At 34.9% G+C, this 23,017-nt stretch overlaps 1 protein-coding gene across 2 annotated transcripts in view; it reads right to left on the reverse strand.

The window, feature by feature from the left end:
• Positions 1-4,686: 4,686 nt before the first annotated feature.
• Positions 4,687-23,017, reverse strand: part of GTPBP10 (GTP binding protein 10) — a 28,935-nt gene continuing 10,604 nt past the window's right edge. For both annotated transcript variants that reach the window (XM_045793306.2, XM_045793307.2), the window contains exons 3-10: positions 21,833-21,924; positions 20,925-21,069; positions 16,547-16,620; positions 14,848-14,900; positions 12,696-12,803; positions 12,060-12,137; positions 9,194-9,317; positions 4,687-7,151 (exon numbers count right to left, since the gene is read on the reverse strand). In XM_045793306.2, the coding sequence (XP_045649262.1) occupies positions 6,901-7,151; positions 9,194-9,317; positions 12,060-12,137; positions 12,696-12,803; positions 14,848-14,900; positions 16,547-16,620; positions 20,925-21,069; positions 21,833-21,924 (925 nt within the window). In that variant the 3' untranslated portion in view covers positions 4,687-6,900. The remainder of the gene's footprint in view (positions 7,152-9,193; positions 9,318-12,059; positions 12,138-12,695; positions 12,804-14,847; positions 14,901-16,546; positions 16,621-20,924; positions 21,070-21,832; positions 21,925-23,017) is intronic.

The raw sequence follows: 23,017 nt of genomic DNA on the forward strand, positions 1-23,017 counted from the left end.
AAATCACATTTCTCTGATAGTCTTCTGCATTTCTCTTTCATCTTTTAAGAACACTTGTGATAACATTTGACCCATTCGGACCACCCCGGATAATTTATCTATTTTTTGGTCATCTGACGAGCAACTGTAATACTCCCTTGCCATGTAACAGAGTATATTCACAGATTCTCAAGATGAGGATGAGGACATCTTTACGGGACCATTATTCTGCCTACCACAGTCACTAATCACTTCTTTCTAGTTGAATCCAAGGGTCTCTTTTTGGTCCTCATTCTCTTCCACCTCTTTCAGGTCCACATTGCCCAATTCTGATTGCCTCTTTTTCTCCTAAACTCTGCTTTCGCAAAAGTTTTGGAAACACCAACATTTCTACTTCTCTTCTAGTTTACCTGATTTGTTCCCTGTCCACCTGTTGCTTTCACTTTCTCCTCCTCACCCCCCAATTATCAAAAGGCTCTGTCCTGGGGCCCTATCAATAAAAACTTCTTTGGAGGGCAACCTGTTTTTTTATCTCCCCAAATCCACATCTGGCAAGACTTTCCATAACTTCAGTACTATTTCTAATTACCAGCTTATATGATCAACTGCTATCACTTTAATTTCAACATTCTCCAAATACAAATTAATAATTTTAACTCCTTATGTCTTCCATCATTCCTTATTTTGTCAGTGGTTTCCCCTTTATCTTTTTTTTGGTATCTTCTTCATAACTTTCACTCAAATTAGGAACCACATCCTGATTCTTTCTTTGAAATATCCATTTGCCCCTTATTCACTACAAAGAATTGTCACAGTCCCATTTAAAGCCCTCACCTTGGGGCGACTGGGTGGCTCAGTCAATCATTAGACTCTTGGTTTAGGAGATTCTTTCCCTCTTCCTCTCCCTCCCTCTCTGCTCCCCCACTCACATGCATGTGAATGCTCTCTCAAATAAATAAATCTTAAAAAAAAATTAAGCCCTCACCTCTTCACATCAAGATATGTGCAACAATTTCCTTACATATATATTGTTAATTTAAAAATAAGAGAACATTCAATATTTATTACATTCCAAGGATGTTTTCTATGAATTATCAAATTAATCACAATAAATCCATATTAATGACAAAGAAATTGAGATGCAGAGAGATTAAACAATGTGCTCAAAATCAAGAAGCAGTAGGTGGAGGACATTCCCAAAAGTTGCTGTCACCATTCAGAACTCTTCAGATTCAGGGCAGTCTCCTTATTTTGGATTTTTGCAGCTGAAACTTTACATACTCTAAACGCTATTGAAGCTGTTCCTGACGTTGGAATGTCTTACTACTCTCTCTGCCCCTGAAATCCTACCTACCTTCCCCCTTGTCGAGTAATTTAATCTTCTGTGTGAATTACACACATCAACTCCAAATGGAAACTAACTGGCACATAATATTCCCTTTTTTGTGTTAGTCATATCTCACCATAGTATTTCCAAGTCCATGACTGAAACTCAACAAATACAGAGTCATTTAAAAACCTCTGGGGGCGCCTGGGTTGCTCAGTTGGTTGAGTGTCTGACTCTTGGACGTTGGCTCAGGTCATGATCTCGAGGTCTTGAGATCAAGCCTTGCATGGGGCTCCATGCTCAGCAGGGAGTCTCTCTCTCTGTCAAATAAATAAATAATCTTTTTTTAAAAAAATGGTTAGGACTTTGTTGTCTACTATAAAAGAGGTAGGATGACTGCACATGTTTCCAATCTTATTTAATAAATTTACTGGTGAATAGGGGAGGGAAGGAAGGAAATTGTACAAAAGAATTGGCTTAGTAGGATAACTGAAGGCTTTTGCCTATAATTGCATTCAGGTTTTGTAAATCTTTGTTATTTACCATGCCTATTACCCTCTCCTTCCACCACCATTTTTAACCTAGTTTTGGCAGATAAACCTGTATGTTAAATTTTTGACCAACATGTTACAAATTTGGAATTACGGCATTAGTGGCTCTTTAAAGCAGGCGAGTTTTTCTGGTTTCTATTTTTATAGGAAAGGCCATGCCTGCACATTATACCGTTCTTATAATTTCTCTTGACCTCAAGGTAGTACCAGTTCATGCTAAGATTTGTTTTTGAAACTGAGGCTCAATTATTTTATAGTACTCTTATTTTTCCCCTTTAGGATTTGGTTAACCAGAGGCTTTTATCTACTGTCATTTAATCATGTTGCAAATCCACTGAAAGCCAAAAGCTTCTACTCAATGCCTGCTCTTGATTTAAAGTATATTCAATCTCCCTCAATTTGTAGCAAACCATATACAAATAAAACTGAAGGCATATTTTAGATTTATAATCATATCCTTTTTCTTAAGAAAATTACACCATGGTCTTCTTAAAGCCTTTCATACTGGAATAATACCAGTAATAGTGTTTGATAACAAATAAGAAAATGAAGATATTGGCAGTTTCAGAAAAATATATTGAAATATTTGTCATGAACAAAGGAAGCTTTGTCCTTCACTTTCAACTTTCAATCACTTAAAATTTACAAAATAAATAGAAAAAAAATCCCAACTTTGCCATATATTGCTCCAAAATTAAAGATAATATAAACTGCATATGCTGTTCTTCAAATTCTAAGTATTTCAGAGGACAGGATTCAATTAATAGCTGTGCTTCACACAGCTTAGTATTTGGGGCAACCCAACGAATTTAATTTCTCTTACGAACACATTAATAATATATACAAAGGTGACTGCTTCCTCTGAAGTCTTCTAAGTACCCAACAACTATTAATTAAGCAACGGTCATATAATGACAAACAGTAAAAGTACAAAAATTAGAACTGCCTAGAATTAATGATTGGTTATGGTCAGAAATGGTAGTTGAAATCGCACCTGGCTTTTTCATCCTTCTGACAGACAACTGAGGCAATAAACCACATTACTCCTGAATTATCCACAGGGAAATACTACAACTTTCCAACATACATGCTTTTCTTCTTTTTCTCTCTCCTTTTCTCATTTCTATTACCTACTTGATTTTGCTTTTCCTTCAGCTGGCTTGTGACACCCACTTAAAGCTAAAGAGATTCCTCTGATACTTTCCCTCTATTTGCCAAGCTCCAATCACAAAACAAAACAAACACAATGCTTCTCTGACATAGCTGTTTAAGAAAAAAAATAAATGTTTCGTTATTGTTTAACTTTGCAGTAAATATTACAGCATGTTGTTTGCCAACATTTGTTAACTATGTTTATCTAAATGGCTTAATTCCCAAGGTATAAACTCTTGTAAGGTGAAGACATTTTTTAAGTTATAAAATACATTAGACTCCCCAAAAGGTTAAAAACACCCAAAATCGGGGCGCCTGAGTGGCTCAGTCCATTAAGCATCTGCCTTCTGCTCAGGTCAGGATCCTGAGGTCCTGGGATCCAGGTGTCCTGCTCAGTGGGTAGCCTGCTTTTCCCTCTCCCTCTGCCCCTCCCCTCTCCACTCATTCTCATTCTCTCTCACTTGCTCGAATAAAAAAAAAAAAAAACCCCAAAACATTCATGTACCCACCACCCAACTTAGTAAATGACCAAAAGGCAATATAGTGTAGTGTTTAAAATAGGTAATATTTGTGAACAACTCAGTACATTGCCCAGCATATGGAAACATTACCGTGTGAGATATTATGATTACCAGCACAGACCGTGTACTCAGTTTCTCGATTTGTTTCACTTGTCTATTCCATAAGGAGAGACAAATTTAAACTAAATTTGAGATACTCAAAGGTTTAAAAATATACATTAAATTTGATTCACAACTTGGTCTTCAAACAACATGTTACCATGTTTTTGAAATAAGATGTCTTCTGTGTGAGATTTACAATTTAAACTGTTGCTAATTTTCATTTCATTTTTAAGCTATAGTTTGTGAGCTAACTTATGAGCTGCTTTGAAACATTTTTTTAAAAATTGTATTACATATGCTTTTTTAAAAATAGCTGTCACTTACTATCTATTTATTTATTTATTTAAAGTAAGCTTTGCGACTAATGTGGGTCTTTGACTCATGACCCTGAGATCAAGAATCGCATGCTCTACTGACTGAGCCAGTCAGGCACCAGAAACATTATTTTTAATGTAATTTAATGATATTACAAATTTCTAGAGGGAGTTTACCTTTGTTAACTGAATTTTTTATCTGAACTTTGCAAACCCTATGAAACTACTTAGAAAATACTCCATTTGTTTATGTACATTTTGTCAAGAAAAAAAATCTTTAGCTTTCATTAACTTTCTCAAAGGAATCTCTATACTCCATCCTCCCAAGGCAAACAAACAATGAGCTAAGACATACAACTTTACAAGAAAACTGACTAGATAAAACCTGAAATAAAATACCCTTGACCTGATTTTCCCCATTATGAAGACTTCTTGCCCCTGATTACATAATACATGTTTACCACTTAAAAGAAAACATTAGGGGTTCTGGGGTGGCTCAGTCAGGTTAAGCGGCCGACTCTTGATTCTAAATCAGGTCATGATCTCAGGGTTGTGAGATCGAGCCCGGCATAGGGTTTCGCACTCAGCGCAGAATCTGCTTGTCCTTCTTTCTCCCTCTGCCCCTCCCCCCGCTCATGCTCACTCTAAGATAAATAAAATCTAAAAAAAAAATATTAATTTTCCACAAAGTACATTTTGCTATAATAAGAATAATATGGATATATATTGCGAAAACAATATATTTCTAGAACATTTTTATTCACAGGTGAAATCTTTGAAGCACAGATCCAAATTTGCAGTATGATATACTTAATACTTGACAGTGTCTGGTGGCATAAACTTGTAATTCATGATGGTAAATGAATCTGACAGCAAGCTCTTCAAGAACTACTCGGACCTGGTAAAAATTTACTATACAAAGCACATTGATATGCTGGCTAGTCAGTAATATAAAAATTAAGTCTTCCAAAAAGTACATATATTTTGAAAGGTGAAAATGAAAAAAATCTTGCTTAAGGACAGAATAAATGGCATCTGAGACATTAATATATTTCAAAATAAGTCTTTAAGTTTTTAAAATGTACTTTTTGTAAAATAAAAAGGGATCCAGATTTTCTCCTTCTTTTTAGAATAAAAATCAACTATCAACTTTCAGTAACTAGAAAACACAAATCATGGAACATTTTAGTGAGTTACATAATACAGTGCTTCAGTTATTTGTAGAATAGTAACCTGGTTATTACTGGCAGAGCAAATAAGATATAATTCCTCTTAATTCTCAGCATATACCTACTAACCTTTGCCACAGCAGAAAGTAAGATTATGGTATCAGAACGTCAGAAATTCACCTGATGAAACTATCCTCACATTGCTACTTCTTTATATTTAGGAAACAATAAAAGAGAAAAAGGATACTAAAGTTGTAAATGTAAAACATACCCAAAATATAACATGGTTAGAATGATCAGTACAGACATTCAAATTTCAAATGCTCTCCTCATTCTTACTTCTTTGTTGTAAAGCAGAACCAGGCTATTCTAATCCCCTGCAGTTTCTGCTTTTGAATGTGAGATCCATACGGGCAGCAGGTCCTGTCTTCAACATTGTACATGCTGTTTCTTGCACAGTGCCTGACACATGGGAGACACTCAGTAAATACCTGTGCAATGAAGGAAAAAGAAATACAAAAAAGCCACTGATCTGGGGCCTCAAATAGGAGGTGGGAGTGGAGAAGAGAAAACAGAACAAATGAAAGTGAAATCATGCTTGTAAAAACTCATTCACATGGTTACATCAGAAAAATGTCAGTAGAACAATACCAACATCATTTTTATGTAATACTTATAACCCTATGTAAAGGCTTCACTGAGGCTTAAATCCCAAAATAATTTCTAATAATTTAAAAGCGGCTTTGAAGAATAATTTTTAAAAGCTCATTAACTTGCTACTATTTACAAAAAAAAACAAAAACAAAACCCAACAGAGAAAAGGTTTATATAATGAACTCATTTGAGTAAAAAGATAAATGAATAAAAAAATTCTGCAGGAATATAAGAAATTATTAACAGTGGTTTTCTCTGGGAAGGACCAGAGCACTCAATGCAGGAAGATGGGAACTTTTTTTTCCTTCATATGCTTTTGTGTGGTTTAAGTTTCATTTCTTACAATGAACAAATATATTTTATAATATAATTTATGAAGAGAAAATGTCCGATTTATATTTTTGAAACTCAGAAATTTAGAAATTTTAATCTCTTAATATACTGATGACTAATAATATTGTTTCAACTTTGCATTTCTTATTACTTCTCTTTACTAAAATATGAAAATAGATGAGACAGATTTGAGTGCAAGAAAATGAGACATATACCACTCTGCTCCAAAGCAGGAAAAAAAATGCATATACTTAAGAAAGAAAAATTTCCAAAAGGTGAAATTGCAAACGTTTACCTGCTGGTTTCTGTTAAATATTATCAGTGATCTTTATTATCATTAAACATATGTTGAAATTAAGGGTTTTGAGGTTTTCCAAAAAAGGTCACTATTATATATTTAGTAGAATCAGGGACATGACAGACTCAAAAACAAACAAAACCTGGTTGCTCATTTTAATAATATTCTAGAGAATGCTCTTCTGTGTGTGTGTGTGTGGGTGTGTGTGTACATATATATATATATGTATATATATAAATGATCTCACTACAGACATCATAAATACAGGAATATCAGAGGATTTTATTAAAGTGGATTGGCCATAAAATTATAAGTTGTCATTTTTAGGTCTCAGTTTTTACTATCTATACACTTAACTACAAAATAAGGTATGGCTCTTGAATGACGGCATTTATAGCAGAAGGTTAATAGTAACTAACCTTCTAAAAAATACATGTCCATGGAAAAACTTTCAAAATGCACATAATTTCGGTGTCATTTTTAATAGATTTAAATTACATCTATCTGGGGCTAGTAACAGAATTCTTTGGTGGTGGCTCACTATAAGGTATTGTATTGGAAATCTGTAAATTAAGCAACTGTTTCTTATGATATGTGTCATCTTCCTGATTGGCATGTTCATCCAGAGATGTTCTTATATAGCTCTTTAATTCATCAATTCCTTCTCCTGTAATTGCAGAGATGGGGATGATATGTTGGAACTCCATGGTCCTCTCTGGAATCATGTTTTTTTCAAATAAATGCAGAAAATCTGAAACAAGGAACACAAAACTAAGCTGATTTTCATTGTCTTTGAAAGTATATTAAAACTATGTTAGAGGTCTTTATGAATCAAGGTACCATAGTAGTTTTAATTCTTTTCTTCCTTCCCTCATTAATAAGCTCTCAGAAACTTTTATTTTTACAAATGAGAATGGTAAGATTCTTAGCACATGATAGGTGCTTAGCAAATATTTGCTGGCTGAATATATTTTAAACCAAATTAAGTATATATAAAAGATAAATCATACATGATTTACTTACAGAAGCAATAAATTTGCCTTTTTGGAGGAGTTCAATGAAGTCAGGCAACACAGATTTTCTAAGAGACGTATGTATAAAAATAACATCATTCATGATTTGGGATATTGTAGCTTGCCTCAGTACACAAGTAGCCTTTAGCTGCCCTAAACTACAGGCTTATAATCACTAGTGTTAGGAGCCATACTAAAACTGAAAAGAGTGTGGGGACAGTTCAACGGCAGATCATTTCAGATAAGTCCAATCTATCACGCCACAGGGGCTGACAGCTATTATATTACTTTTTCCTCTTCCCTGCCTTCAAGACAATGGGAAGGGAGATGGCACACTGATGGGATGGGTTAACAAGGATATGAACTGAAAGGCTGGACTGAGAGAGACTGGACAAGTCAACATGGAGCTTCATTTCTGAGATTCACACGACCCCAAGGAAGTCCAAAGAAGCTAACTCAGGAATTATCTATATTTTGTTTTATGACAGTCCAAAATAGGCACAAACTCTTGAGTTACCCTCCTTTCCGATACCTCCTCTGAAAGCTCCCTTTTCTGCAAGACCAACTAGCAAATAGATCTAATGACCTCATAAAGCAAGTGACATTAAGGAATAAAAAGTACACAGTAGTTACAGGAGCATGTATATCCTGAAAGTAATTTATTAACTCAAGGACAGTGCCAATACGTAAATTATGCAGGGGAAAGATTTTTGCAAGGGAGAAAGGATCTTCTGGTGCTGTGTGCTAGTCCTAGTACACTATAACTTATTTTCCCCATTTTTATCAGAAGGATAAAAACAGAGAAGTTAGTACCATTTAAAAACATATTAGCGGGGCGCCTGGGTGGCGCAGTCGTTAAGCGTCTGCCTTCGGCCCCGGGCATGATCCCAGTGTTCTGGAATCGAGCCCCACATCAGGCTTCTCCACTAGGAGCCTACTTCTTCCTCTCCCACTCCCCCTGCTTGTGTTTCCTCTCTTGCTGGCTGTCTCTCTCTATCAAATAAATAAATAAAATCTTTAAAAAATAAAATAAAATAAAATAAAATAAAAACATATTAGCCACCTTCCATCCACCTGACTTTCCCTCATTTGTGAAGAGGTCCTCTACTAGACTCAGAAAAATGAAAGCATCACTACTGTAGGATAGGAAGTGTTCTGCAAAGGTCAATATTCAAAACTGTGGAGAGTCCCTTTAAGTTCCTTTACACAAAGTGGTCCATTTAGGAACAAATTTCAAACAAATAAATCCTTTTGCAATAACAGCATCTATTATTCTATGTCACACACACATAGATACTCAAGTTCTTTTTAGAAGATTAGCACTCTTCAGAGTACTTTGCTGGCACTGCAAAGATACATATCTCTTTAGAACTATTTGCTCTGGTTTTAAATTTATGGTGTATGAGGGGAATGAAGGTCTAGAACTTGTGATTATTGTGTATATTAAAGTAAAAGAATTTATAGGTAGATGTTGACTTTCTCCTCTTCTGATCCAAATCCCATTAACTCTTTAAGGGCCCAGTTTAAATTTTACTTCTTCACAATGCCTGGCTTTTCCTTTTGTCTCTTCTAACTTACTGTCCATATCATGCTTCTGAAACTTGATAAGTATTATGTTACAATGTTATTTAAAGTTTCATATTAATGTGTTCTTTCTTCAAACATAATATTTTTAAGAGTAGCAACTGTCAGTTTTCTTTTCCATTGGTTATACCACTTAGCACTCCCTGCACGCAATAGGTAATCATTAAATTGGCATTAAATGAACAAATGGGTATACCTTTAGGATTCTGGAGTTGATGCATCAGTTCATGGAATTTATCCTGAGCACCTGGCAAGTCCATTTTATTAACTGCCAGGAGTGCAGGTTTTGTCTGAAGTTCCTCTTTGTACAACTCCAATTCCTTCAAATCAAAAAAGAAAAACCAAGTAATTTTATTAAAGTATCTATACAGATTACTTATTTAGTAATATCTTCCTTTACTTTGTAGGCCTGGGTAATCTAGAGCCCACTCACATTTCTGAAATGCAATAAACTTCATAACCACAAAATTAAGTGACAAAGAAAATTCATAATATGCTCACTGGCTGGGTCACATGTTAATATCTTATAACTCAAATGACATCCTAGAGACATTGTGATTTGTGCCTAGGGCCAAATACAGGTATTTAGACTTCTGTTAAGCACACTGATAAAATTCAGAAGTAAATAATGACAATCTAATGCTATACTATACATTACTCTTAGAAAAAGTAACTGTGCTTAGGAGTAAAATCTTCATGACTATGGATTAGGCAATGGTTTCTTAGCTATGACACCAATGCACAAGCAAAAGAAAAAACAGACAAAAAGAACTTCATTAAAATGTAAAATTTTGTGCTTCAAAAAATATCATAAAGAAAGTGAAAACAAGGGCACCTGGGTGGCTCAGTTGGTTAAGCATCTGCCTTTGGCTCAGGTCATGATCTCAGTGTCCTGGGATGGAGCCCTGCATTGGGATCCCTGCTCAGCGGGGAGTCTGCTTCTCCCTCTCCCTCTGCCCCTCCCCCTGCTCATGCACTCACTCTCTCTCTGAAATAAATAAATAAAATCTTAAAAAAAAAAAGAAAAAAAAAAGAAAGTGAAGACAAGTGAAATGGGAGAAATATTTGCAAGTCATGTACCTGATAAGGGACTTGTATCCAAAATATACAGAACTCTAACAATAAAAAGACAAGTAATCCAATTTAAAAAATGGGCAAAGAATCTGAACAGACATTTCTCCAAAGACATACAAATGGCTGATAAGCACATGAGAGGATGTTCAACATCATTAGTCACTAGAGAAATGCAGGTCAAAACCCTAATGAAATACCACCTCACCTACCACGATAACTAAAAATAAAAGACACAGACAAAAAACTAGAACTCTGGGGCATCTGGGTGGCTCAGTCATTAAGTGTCTGCCTTCAGCCCAGGGCGTGATCCCAGCATTCTGGGATGGAGCCCCGCATCAGGCTCCTCCGCTGGGAGCCTGCTTCTTCCTCTCCCACTCCCCCTGCTTGTGTTCCCTCTCTCGCTGGCTGTCTCTCTCTCTGTGTCAAATAAATAAATAAATAAAATCTTAAAAAAAACAAAACAAAACTGGAACCCTCACATAACTTGCTAGTGTGATTATAAAATAGTACAGTAGTGCAGCCATTCTGTAAAACTCTGGCAGTTCCTCAAAATGTTAAACATTGATTGACCATATTATCTAGCAATTCTACTCCTAGGTATATATGCCCAAGAGAAATGAAAACATGTCCATACAAAAACCTGTATTCAAATGCTCACAGGAGCATTATTCATAATAGACAAAAAGTGACAGGATATAAGATATACAAAGTCCTGGAGGTAAGCAACATCATGCTGTGTTAGAGAGAATTCATGTGGCTAAGTATAGAAAGTAAGGCAAGATGAGCAGAGATGAACTGCTAGGTAGGAGCCAACCCCTGCCAGACCTCAGAAACCATGTTCAGGGTAAGACTTTAACCGAACAACAGTGGGGACCATTGAAGTGTTTTAAGTAGAGAACAAGCATCAGCTTGGTTCTTTCGCAAAGATCACTCTAGCTGCCATATAAAAAAATGGACTACAGAATGGTATTGTAATAGCATTGTGTAGTGACAGATGGTAGCTACGCTTGCAGTGAGCATAGCTTGATGCATAGAGTTGTTCAATCACTACGTTGCACACACCTGAAAATACTGGAACTTTATGTATCAACTAAATTTCAATTAAAAAAAATGGACTGGAAAGAAGTGTGACTGGAAGCAAGGAGATGACATAAGAATACTAGAGCATTCTAGTGAGGGGGACTGATGATTATAACACTGTGGGAAGACAAGTAGATAAATTTCTGAGAGATTTAGGATATAGGACTGACAGGGCTTAATGCAGGTGGTGAGAAAGATAGAATTGAGACCAACACCCAGGATTCTGGTTTATAAAACCAGTAAATTTCAGTTGTATACATATTAAGTTTGAGAACGTAATGGGACATCCAATGAAAGATACCCATTAGGCAGGTGGTCTAAAGCACAACCAAGAGATGTAGGTATTGGAAACAGATCTGGCAGTCATCAGCATATTAACTCTAACTGAATACTACCTAAAGAATGAACAGAAAAGAGCATACAAAACAGCCTGGGTGGCTCAGTTGGTTAAACGTCTGCTTCTGGCTCAGGTAATGATCTCAGAGTCCCGGGATCAAGCTCCACATCCGGCTCCCCACTTATCGGAGAGCCTGCTTCTCCCTTTGCCCCTCACCCCACTCATGCTCTTTCTCCCGCTCACTCTCTCTCCCTCAAATAAACAAAATCTTAAAAAAAAAAAAAAAAAGACTGAGAAATAGTCTAAAAAGTAGGAATAAAAGTTCAAGCAAGATAAAGTCTGAGAAGTATGTAATAGGGAATTAGAATAAAGGAGGATTTCACTGGTCGTAATGGTTTGAAGCGTGGGTTAATATAGAACTGGAGAAAGCAAGTTTAGATGATTCTTTGACATCAGAGCTTCAAAAAGTAGAGGTGGAATATGCATTTATTCTAATTATCTGTTATTTAATACAGCTCTAAATGCCTATTTATTAGACCAAATACAAAACACAGTAAAACAGAAAACCTACTTTTGTAAGCAGTATTATGGTTTCAAAGGCAGTTCTATATTGAGTTTGAGAAGAAAGCTGAAATCCAGAAATATCGACCTAAAAAAGATGGAAAGAGACAGTCTTTAACATAAAAACAACAGTTATAAATTTCTATGTTTTAAAATGTTTTACTTTCTCAAGCTAAAAATAATTTCCCAATCTATACACTATTGGTAATTCAGTACTTCAAAATAAGTAAGACAAACTGTGGTGTCAAGACAGCCATAATTATTCTGATAAAATTACAATCATTAATTAAATGAGAAACTAGTATAGACAAAACAATTTGTATGTACTATATAGACAATCTCATATAGCTCTAGCACCATCAATGAGGTAGGAAAGAGATACTATATAGCATAGCAGTATGTTGACAATCTTAAGGAATTAAACCTTGACAAGTATGGTTAAACTTACATCTGATATAGTAATCCCATTTCCACTCTGTATTATAAACAAAGATTACTTACTATATTTGACCCCATTTAAACACTTCGTGGAGTAACATATTATACTACCTTATCTTTAAATATTATTATAAAAAGTTTCTAGGAAAACTAAACACATTGATTTTCACATTCATTTCAACATTACATTGGTACACATATGACTTACAACAAACAGTAGTTGTCTAGTTCTTTCTACATGCTTGAGGAATTTGTGGCCCATTCCTTTGTTCATATGTGCTCCTTCTATTAAACCAGGAAGATCAGCTACTGATATCTAATACAAAGTCAAATAGTTTGATAAAAAAGAAAACAATTACATCCCCAAATTTTCATATTTCAAATACAGTTACTAGTTTGTGATTACCATTTCATCTTTATAAAGCCAAGATATTAAGAATCAAAACCCTTTGTTATCAGAAATTAAGAGTCCCATTTTTACTTACTAATCCAACAATTTAAGAATTCTAGGGAATAGTTTAACATTTATTAATCACATAAATTCTCTTTAGAATTCCATCAATTATATTGTTCAATATGAACCTGTCACAGAATTTCAACTTTCTGAATTCTTAAAAGTATAGAAGAATATTAATTCAGCAGTGACTTAGAATAGCTCTGTAGTTTCAAATTTCTAAATTCCATATATAACTGATTTTGTGGTACCAATGTTCCTTTTCTGTTTATGTTCTACCAGAAGGACTACTGACCATTTTTGAAAAGTAAAGGATATAAGGTTCTTATAACTCCCTTTTGAAGTTATTAACTGTTAGTCTACATTTGTGGTTTTCAAACCTGACTGCACATTATAAATACCCAGGGATCTTTTATACAGTAGAGATACCCAGGCCTTCCCCCAAGGAATTGGTTTCAAATCTCTGGGGCCCAGGCTTCATTTATCATTGTTATTCTGAAGGCACCCAGTTAATTCTGATGTGCAGTAAGGGATGAGAAGCACTGCTCTTCACACACTGCCCCTGTACAGGATTTCAGAATTTTAAAGGAAATTGTGACTATGTGACAAAGCAGTCACACAGACAAAATACAACAGAGGTCTCATGTCCCGAAAATATTTTTTTTCATGTCCTGAAATTTTGTTTGTAGGTTCTCCACTGAGATTTTTGCTATTGAAAATTGAGTTTCCCTTAAATTTTACAAAGTTCTCTTTTCCTCTAAATATTGTTCTCCATATTCACATTATTTATTATTTTACTTATTATTCTATATAATAGAATATTATATATTGCTGAAGTTTTTAAACTTTCTATTGTTATATAAGTATTATAAATGAATATAAATCTTTTATATCTCATTGATATATCATCACCTTGTAAATGTAATGTCCCTGTAAATATAAAACCAAAGTATAAATGTAATATAAAGTCCATACTTTACATTAGGGTTCACTCTTGGTGTTGTCCATTCTATGGATTTTGACAAATGTATTATCATCCTGTACCTACCATTATCATATGAATAACGAATAATAACTGAATGTCACACAGTTAGAACCATACTGTATGTAGCCTTTTCAGATTGGCTTCTTTCAGTTAGTAATATGCATTTAAGGCTCTTCCATGTCTTTTCATGCCTTCACAGCTCAATTCCTCTTAGTCTTACATAATATTCCATTATTACCATTTATTCATCCATTCACCTACTGAAGGACATCTTGATTGCTTCCAAGTTTTGGCACTCATGAACAAGACTGCTACAAACATCCATGGGCAAGTTTTTGTGTGTATATAAGTTTTTAATTCATCTGGGTAAATACCAAGGAGCATAAATCCTTATCATACATTACACATTTAAAAAAATTTTGTTACTTTCCTTTGTTATTTGTTTTTACTCTAATTATTCAAGAGATCTATAGTTATTCCTTATGAATGAAAAACAAATTTTAATAGCTAGACCAGAATCCCATTCAATTAAAGAAATTTTTTTTAGAAAGAGAAAGCTGGAATAAAGTCAATTCCATGAACTTTAGAAAATGTTTTTAGGAAACAAAAATCAATAATCAAATATTGCAGTAAAATATGGACTTGCAACGAGAACAGAGATCAAAGAGATAAAGATGATTCTATGCTGTAATGATAAACCGGGTCTAAACTTTGGAAGGACAAAAGGTTGTATTTTTATGCAATATTTTACAATGATTGTGCTCAGCAGAATTGATTCGATCATGGTCTCATTTACCAAAAACAAAATTGTGCTACTTTCCCCCCCTCAACACCACAGAAACAATCAAATATTACAAAGTCCAAGTACCAAAAGCAAGTACTTTCACTTCTAAGCAAGTGTCTTACTTTAAAAATACTCACCTGTTTGAAATCATTATACATAATCTTTCCAAGTTGAGGCTTTAATGTTGTAACTAAAAGAATAAAAAAAAATAAATTAAAGCTAGAATAAAGGCTGGTACTCTCAAAACTGTCTTAGCATTATGTATAAAATAAATAATACTTTTTTTTTTTAAGATTTATTTATTTGACAGAGAGAGACAGCCAGCGAGAGAGGGAACACAAGCAGGGGGGTGGGAGAGGAAGAAGCAGGCTCCCAGCAGAGCAGGGAGCCTGATGCAAGGCTCGATCCCAGGAACCTGGGATCACACCCCTGGGCCGAAGGCAGACACTTAACAACTGAGCCACCCAGGTGCCCCAATAATACTTCTTTTTTGTAAACAATTTAATTCAGATCATGCTCTCATTTGTTGAAATGAAAAATACAATTATAATCTGCACAGGCATAAATCTAATATAATTAGTGGGCTTCAAAGTTCTTTGGTTATAGTTTAAGGAGCATGATAAAGGTGCTGGTGGGTAGAACAGAATATAGGTTTCTATCACTGGGTCTGCAGGTGAAATTTGTTTAGTCCTTTCTCATTCATTTATCCTCAAGCCTCATCAATCCTGCACTAGCCTCCTTCCTATGACTCTGAACTTTTGTTCCTCTTTCCTTCTCAAGAGGCCCTGTATTATAACAATAAATAACTGGCCATGTAATTTATAGCAATTAGCCTCAAATTAACTCTACTTCATCAGAGTTTAATTTTAGAATGGCTTAATTGTATTTTCCAGGTTAATGGATGTTTCTATATCTTTTTGTTTAATGATGGCAGAGATTCTATCATATTTATTCATTACTTGGTCTAAGCATCCATTATATTTCATCTAGCTACTGCAATAGCCTAACTATTCTTCCCAGATGCATTTATGTCCCACACTGATCCATTTTCTACATTATATGCAGAGATCTTTTTGAAAAGCAAATCTAACCATTTATCATTTAAAAGGCTATCAGCTGCTCTTTAGATAAAAGAGCAAATAAAGCCTACCTGGTCTATATGATATGGTCTCTACTTAATCTCCTGCCTCATCAATTCCCTCTTTCCCTTACTACATGTTCTCTAGACACACAGATCTCCCTGCCACCACAGAGCTACTTCCTCTGACTGAAGCATCTTTCACATCCACTGTCTGTCACTGATTAACACATGTATTCTTCACACCTGAGTCCTAGCATCACACTTTCCCAAAGAAGTTTAAAGCAGCTACCTACACTCTTTCATAGAATCATAATATATTGCCCCCATAGTCAGGCGTGATATATGTGCCTTCCCCTACTAGTACGTAAGCTCAGTAAGAGTCAGAACAGTATCTGTTTTTGCTTACCAGTCTTTGTTTCTCCAGAACCCACTGCAGTTCATGGAAATAAATACTTGCTAAATGAATGAAAGAACAGTGCTTGATAAAGCGTAGGTGCTCATAAAATCACAACTAAATCAAATAAATGATTATGCAAAGGAGAAATAAATGCAAAAAAGCAAGTGTCTAACAAGGACTAAAACCTTTTTGAAGGCTAAATAGATTTCAAGGATTAATGGGAAATGCATGTATTCTATCAGCCAAGAGTTTTCAAACTAAGGCTACCTCAGAGTTGTCACTTTATTCATACTCAAAGAAAGATTAGTCTTTAAAAATTTACCTCCACATATTAAAATACACAACAAATGATACTTACATGCATAATCTGCAATTGCAGGTTTTGCATGAGAAACCTGACTTAGCAAAGAGGATTTTCCAGCATTTGGGAATCTGAAATGAAAAAATAATGCATTAAAACAAATATTAGTTATTATTAATAATACTTGCTTATCTCTGAATTTCTAACATTTCAGGAAGTAGATTTCTTGAATATTTCTGGGAATAAAAGTAGACTATAAATTAAAAATAATCCTGAAAAACTTGAATGAAATACACATATGAAAAACGTAAAGATAAATTCATGCGGACACTAGAGATGTTTTAGTATTGGGAGTAAATAATTCAATTATCTTAAAAAAACCTACAAATCATGGAAAAACAAAAAGACTAATAACAATACCAGCAATCCACTAATTCTAGCCAAACAATGACAAAATATTACTTATATTGCTTTATAGATTTTTCTTTAATATGTTTTATATGGACTTTTTCAAATACATACAAAAGTAGAGAGAAGTAATGAATCTCACTTAACAATTTCCTAGCTTCAACAAATAATACATTCCCAACACTTTTTTTTAAAGCTGGTTTGTACAGGGATTCACCTAAGGTCCGTGTATTACAATTGGTTAATGTATCCCTTAAATTTCTTTTGGTAAAGGTCTCCCCCCCCATTTGGTTTCCCCTTTGCAATTTTATTTCATTTATTTTTTAAAAAAGATTTATTTATTTGAGAAAGAGAGAGCATGCATGTGCTGCAAGTGCAAGCAGGGTGAGGGGCACAGGGAGAGAGAGAATCCTCAAGCAGACTCCCTGCTGAGTGTGTAGCCCCACACGGGGCTTGACCCCAGGACCCTGAGACCATGACCCTAGTCGAAATCAAGAGTAGGCCACTTAACTGACTGAGCCACTTAGGCACCCCTGCAATTTTATTTTTAAGGAAACTGGGTCATTTGTCCCATAGCGTATCTTTCCCATAGTCTGGATTTTCTTTTGCTGACACTCCCATGATGTCCTTTAGCATGCTCCTTTGCCCCAGTTTTTCTATAAATTGTTAGTTTGAGATAAAGCCTTGATCAGGTTCAGTTTTGATTTTTTTTTTTCCTGAAAGATTACTTCATAGTTGGTTGGCCTGCTTTTTAAACTGAGTAATATAAGGTGAACACAGTGGGCACAGTGTAATTTACTTGTTAGGCATTTAGGTTACCTCCAATTTTTTACTATTATAAATAACATTGCAAAAAAAATGTATGCAGCTAGAAGGACATATACCAACATTAACAGTCACCCCTAAGTGGTGGAATTAATAGTTAACTACTTTTTTCTTTCAGCAAATTTTCTTTCAGCATTATTTGTCTAGCTTTTAAAACTTTAAATACTACAGTGATTATCCTTGAACATTTTTTTAAAAGACTACTTATTTGAGAGAGAGACAGAGAGAGAGGGTGTGAGCACACGAGCAGGGGGGAGGGGCAGAGGGAGAGGGAGAAGCAAACTCCCTGCTGAGCAGGGAGATGGATCCAGGGCTCAATCCTAGGACTCTGAGGTCATGACCTGAGCCAAAGGCAGAGAGGCTTAACCGACTGAGCCACCCACACGACCCTATCCTTGAACTTTTACATATACCTTTAATCTCTTTCTTGAGATACCTTTTTTGATGAGAAAATACTGAATTACAATATAATTAAAATATATATTGTTTTTAAGGCTTTGATTTTATTGCCAAATTTGCCTTAGGAAAGGCCCACCATAAATGAAAGAAAGTACAAGGAATGAGAGTCACTTAAGAGATGATTTCCTCAATTCCATTGATATTTTCATTACGTTTATCCAAACAAAATTTATTAATCATTAACTTGTACCAGGCAATATACTAGGTATCAGAAATGCAGCAATCAATGAGACAAATGTGATCTCTGTCTTCACAGCTTTCATTCAAATTAGAGAAAGCTCTTCTTACAAAACATGCCAAACTTTCACTTGGAATAATGGTGTAATATTTTGGGAATATTAACCTGAAGTTCTATAAAAGTTTATAAGCTCTTTTAACATTCAAAAGAAACCTAATTAAAGTATCTCATTAAATATATCTTCCTATAATGAATTTAAAATAAAATTAGGTGAGATTTTTTTAATGACTCCTTTTCCTGTGGAAATACAGTATTGTCTTAGATCTTATTATACCCAGGCCCTTGTAACTTTTTGAAATGCAAACTGCAATAATTTTTATTCATGATTATCCCTAACTAGACTTGCTTATTTCTTTCCATTATCCTCATAGTTTCATAATAGTATTAAATGCAGAAAAATGCCAGCAACTAATTCCAAAGAGATCAAAATATAAGAAGAAAAAGGATGCTAATGGTTGATGAAATGATAATTGAGATTTTTTCCTGAAAAGTACTTAATAAAAATGTTAGAGGCTGAAATCCAACCTATGCAAAGATCAGATTGGACAACAGTACAAATACGTTAGTTATAGGGACCTTTCCTCTAAGGGTTCAGTTCAATCCTGAAACGAGCAAGCAGGTATCTGTTTATGCTGGTACTCATGGTAGTAACTTGTTAAGAATAGTTGCCTAATTTAAAAGCACCAAAATACATACATTAAGAATTGTACTTAAGAAACTTGATGCTTAAAAAAAGGAACTTGATGCTTTAATTATTGACTGTAATATCAAACCCACTTCTAAAGAGCTTAGTATTTCACTATATGTACTCTCCAGTAAGTTGGCAATGTAATGATGATGATGATGATGATGACAGCAGCCACCATTTACTAAGCATTCATAAATCCAAGGCATGTGTTGTGCTGCAAACGTGTTATCTTATATTTTAGCAACATCTCCAGCCACTATTAAAAATGAGAAAACAAAGGCTTAGAGACATTCTAAAACTTATCCAAGACCTTCCAGGTGGTCTCCAGAGGATATGAGATTCTAACCCAAATAGTCTCTCACTTGAGTCTCCCATTCTCACCCCACCTTTACTACTCAGCCTTGTCAGGCACTTCTTAGTCTGCAGAGGTGTTTCCATGGAACTTGAAACACATTTTTGTATGGGATAGACCGGTGATGGGTAGTAAGGAGGGCACATATTGCATGGTGCACTGGGTGTTATACACAACTAATGAATCATCGAGCCTTACATCGAAAACCGGGGATGTACTGTATGGTGACTAACATAATATAATAAAAAATCATTATTAATAATAAAAAAAAAAAAGAAACACATTTTTGTAACAAATGAGACTGTGAATGGCTAGATTCTCAGTCTTGTCCACAAAACCCTACTAAGCCTACAACATTGTGAAAAATATACATTATTACAGAAACTATGCCTGATAACTATGTTTTATGGAAAAGACTAACTGCAAATGGCAAGCTTGAACACCAGGATCACATCTTTATAATGTCAGCAGGAATAGGGCCTTTATGAATTCGAAGCCCCTGATATTAAGCCCTAGTAGCTAGACAGGCATGGCAAGAGGTGAGGGATTCAGACTAATGACTCTGGTAAAGAAACAGTGAGATGGCTGACATGGTAGATAAAGAGAGTTAGAAAGAAGCTATGTAAAGCGAGGAATGGAACTGGAAGTTTGAAGTAGAGCCAGCAATAAGGCAGTGTTCCCTACCTTTTTCTTAGGTGTACCATGTGACTACCATGTAATGCTGCAGTGGGGCCGGGCAGAGAGGGAGAGAAGAAATGCAAAGTTGAAGTCCTCCCTTCCTTTACCTACTTTCTATCTTGCTATCTATCCCCCTAGTCAGGTGCCAGCACTGCAACCCCGACAGCTAAACAGCATTGTTTGATGAAACAATGGAAGCCTGTGAAAGAGGACAACGTTGTGGGGTCTACAATACTGAGAATGGACAGACCCTAGGCAGAGCATGAAGGACAGGGAAACAGTCACAGTGAGATCCAAATTGGTGCTCAATAGTGTCTAAATCTGATGGTTGAGACTCTCTGTATTGGCTGTTAACCACCTGATCAACAATATAGCGATACCTCTATTAAGACTTATAAGAATATCTCAATCATTTTTTCTCTTTTTATTTCCTCCTATACACTTCATAAAATGTGGTTTGGAATTTTAATTTTATTCCTTACCATCTGGTAACATTCTTTCACCTTCCTATACTACTGCATTTGACTGATTTTTCTTTTTTGATTCATTCTCTACCATTCCCACTAGCCTACTCAACTGTTACGATTTTCCTTTCTTTTTATAAATAAATATTAATTGTGAAGCTCTGTTTGCAATGGTACAATAACTATATTTAGCAGCATCCTCAAAGTATACAAACACACAAATTCTATAAATAACACTGGTCCCAAATTACCATTTGTATTTGTCTCCTACTCATGAACTCTCTCTCTGAAATTATAAAAATAAAAATACAAATGATACTTACCCCACTAGGCCTATATCAGCTATAAGTTTTAGATCGAGGTGAATGATTCGTTTCTGGCCTTTCAGTGGTAAGAAATTAGTGAGTAATTTTCCTCCAAGACCTCCTTCAGCTACCAAAATTCTGTCTTTCTCTTTATTGAGTTCTCCTTAAAAAGACAGAGAAAGATACTTAGAACAAAGATTACTAAGTGAAGCTAATCACTAATGACATTTTTGTTTAGAAACAGATGCCAGGGGCGCCTGGGTGGCTTGGTTGTTAAGCATCTGTCTTTGGCTCAGGGCGTGATCCCGGCATTCTGGGATCGAGCCCCACATCAGGCTCCTCCGCTGGGAGCCTGCTTCTTCCTCTCCTACTCCCCCTGCTTGTGTTCCTTCTCTCACTGGCTGTCTCTCTCTCTCTGTCAAATAAATAAATAAAAACTTAAAAAAAAAATAAACAGATGCCAAAAAATTCCAACTTATAAATCTCAAGAGCTGTATCTTTACAATAATCTTAAATCTAGCAGTAAAGTTTGAACAACTTTTTAAAAAAAGAATTATTATTTGAGAAAGAGGGAGCTTGAGTGAGCACATGCACGCTAGTGGGGGAGGGGCGGGGAGAGGGAGAATCTCAAGCAGACTCCCTGCTGAGCAAGGATCTTGACACAGGGCTTGATCCCAGGACCCCAAGATCATGACCTGAGCTGAAATCAAGAGTCAGACACACAACCAACTGAGCCACCCAGGTGCCCCTTGAACAACTTTTTTTCCCACTTGAACAACTTTTTATATAAAGTTTTCAAAATCTCTTATAAATTAGCAGTTGAAATAGTTTTTAAAAAACTTAAAGACGAGTTATTCTCCACAGTTCCCAAACAATTTTAGAAAATATGTACATTTTCACAACCTTAGAAACTACAATACACTTACCTATAATTTTACCATTTTCATCAGTTACTGAAATACCCACAGGTACAGGAATTTCACAATCTTTTCCTTTAGACCCTTTCAGTGCACTAACTCTACAAAAAAATAAAGCTAAAATTAAAACAGGGAAAACCCACTATATTACCTGGACTGTATTCAAGCAAATATAATGGTTTATAAAGACCAGCAACCAACTTTTCTTGTTAATGTAGATGTTAAATGGCCAAATAGAGGAAGAGAAAATTATCCCTATTTTTTTGCATTTTAGACTACCATATAAAAACAATAAAAATAAGTAATAAAAACAAGTAACAATAATAATAAGTAATGATTTAAGTTACCAAGCTAACCGCCAAGTCATTTTAACTCATAATGAACTAAAGTATTATATGCCTAAAATGGAGAGATCATTTCTATAACACAAATAAGCTAGAAAAAAATGGAAAATCCATTAAATAACAAACTTTTAACAAGCTGACCTCAAATAAGAGTACTTTAATTATAAGAGACTCATCTAGTTACTTTCACACTGCTCATGATAGAATTAATTGGTATAAACTTTGAACTAGCAATTCTACTTCTGGAAATTAATCCTAAAAAAATTAACTGAACAATCATGTAAAACACTATATACACAAGGATGTATATTACATTGTGACTGTAACAGTGAAAAAAGTCTATAATTACCTAAATAAATGAATGCCAAAAAAATTGTTATTTCCAGTAGTATATTAGTATGCAGCCATTCTGAACAATTCTCTGGCATGGAAAAAAATGCTAAGAGAAAAGAAAAGGTTGGAAAATATTGTGCTCTCATCTTTGTACCCCCAAGTTTTACATACATGCACATAATTACAAGCTAACTGCCACAAGTCACTTTGCATAAACATATAGAAAAAACTTAGAAAAGTCAAGAAAAGGTGAATAGTGGTTATCTATGGGTAGAAGAATCACAGGTGATTGACTTTCTTTTTCCAAATTTTTAAATTTTATCTGGTATTTTTAAAATGAGCTTGAATAACCTTTATATAGAGATAAGATGAAGAAAAATATACAAACAAAAAGATTATACAATTATATAATGATAACCATATTAAGGCTATTACATAATTATCTACCACTTACTCAGCCAGTATGTACCAGGCACTATTAAAAGCTTTATTTAGATTAGCTTAAGATTCATGACAA

Source organism: Ursus americanus, chromosome 3, assembly GCF_024610735.1.
Source record: "Ursus americanus isolate L20-20 chromosome 3, mUrsAme1.1.p, whole genome shotgun sequence".
Classification (NCBI taxonomy): domain Eukaryota; kingdom Metazoa; phylum Chordata; class Mammalia; order Carnivora; family Ursidae; genus Ursus; species Ursus americanus.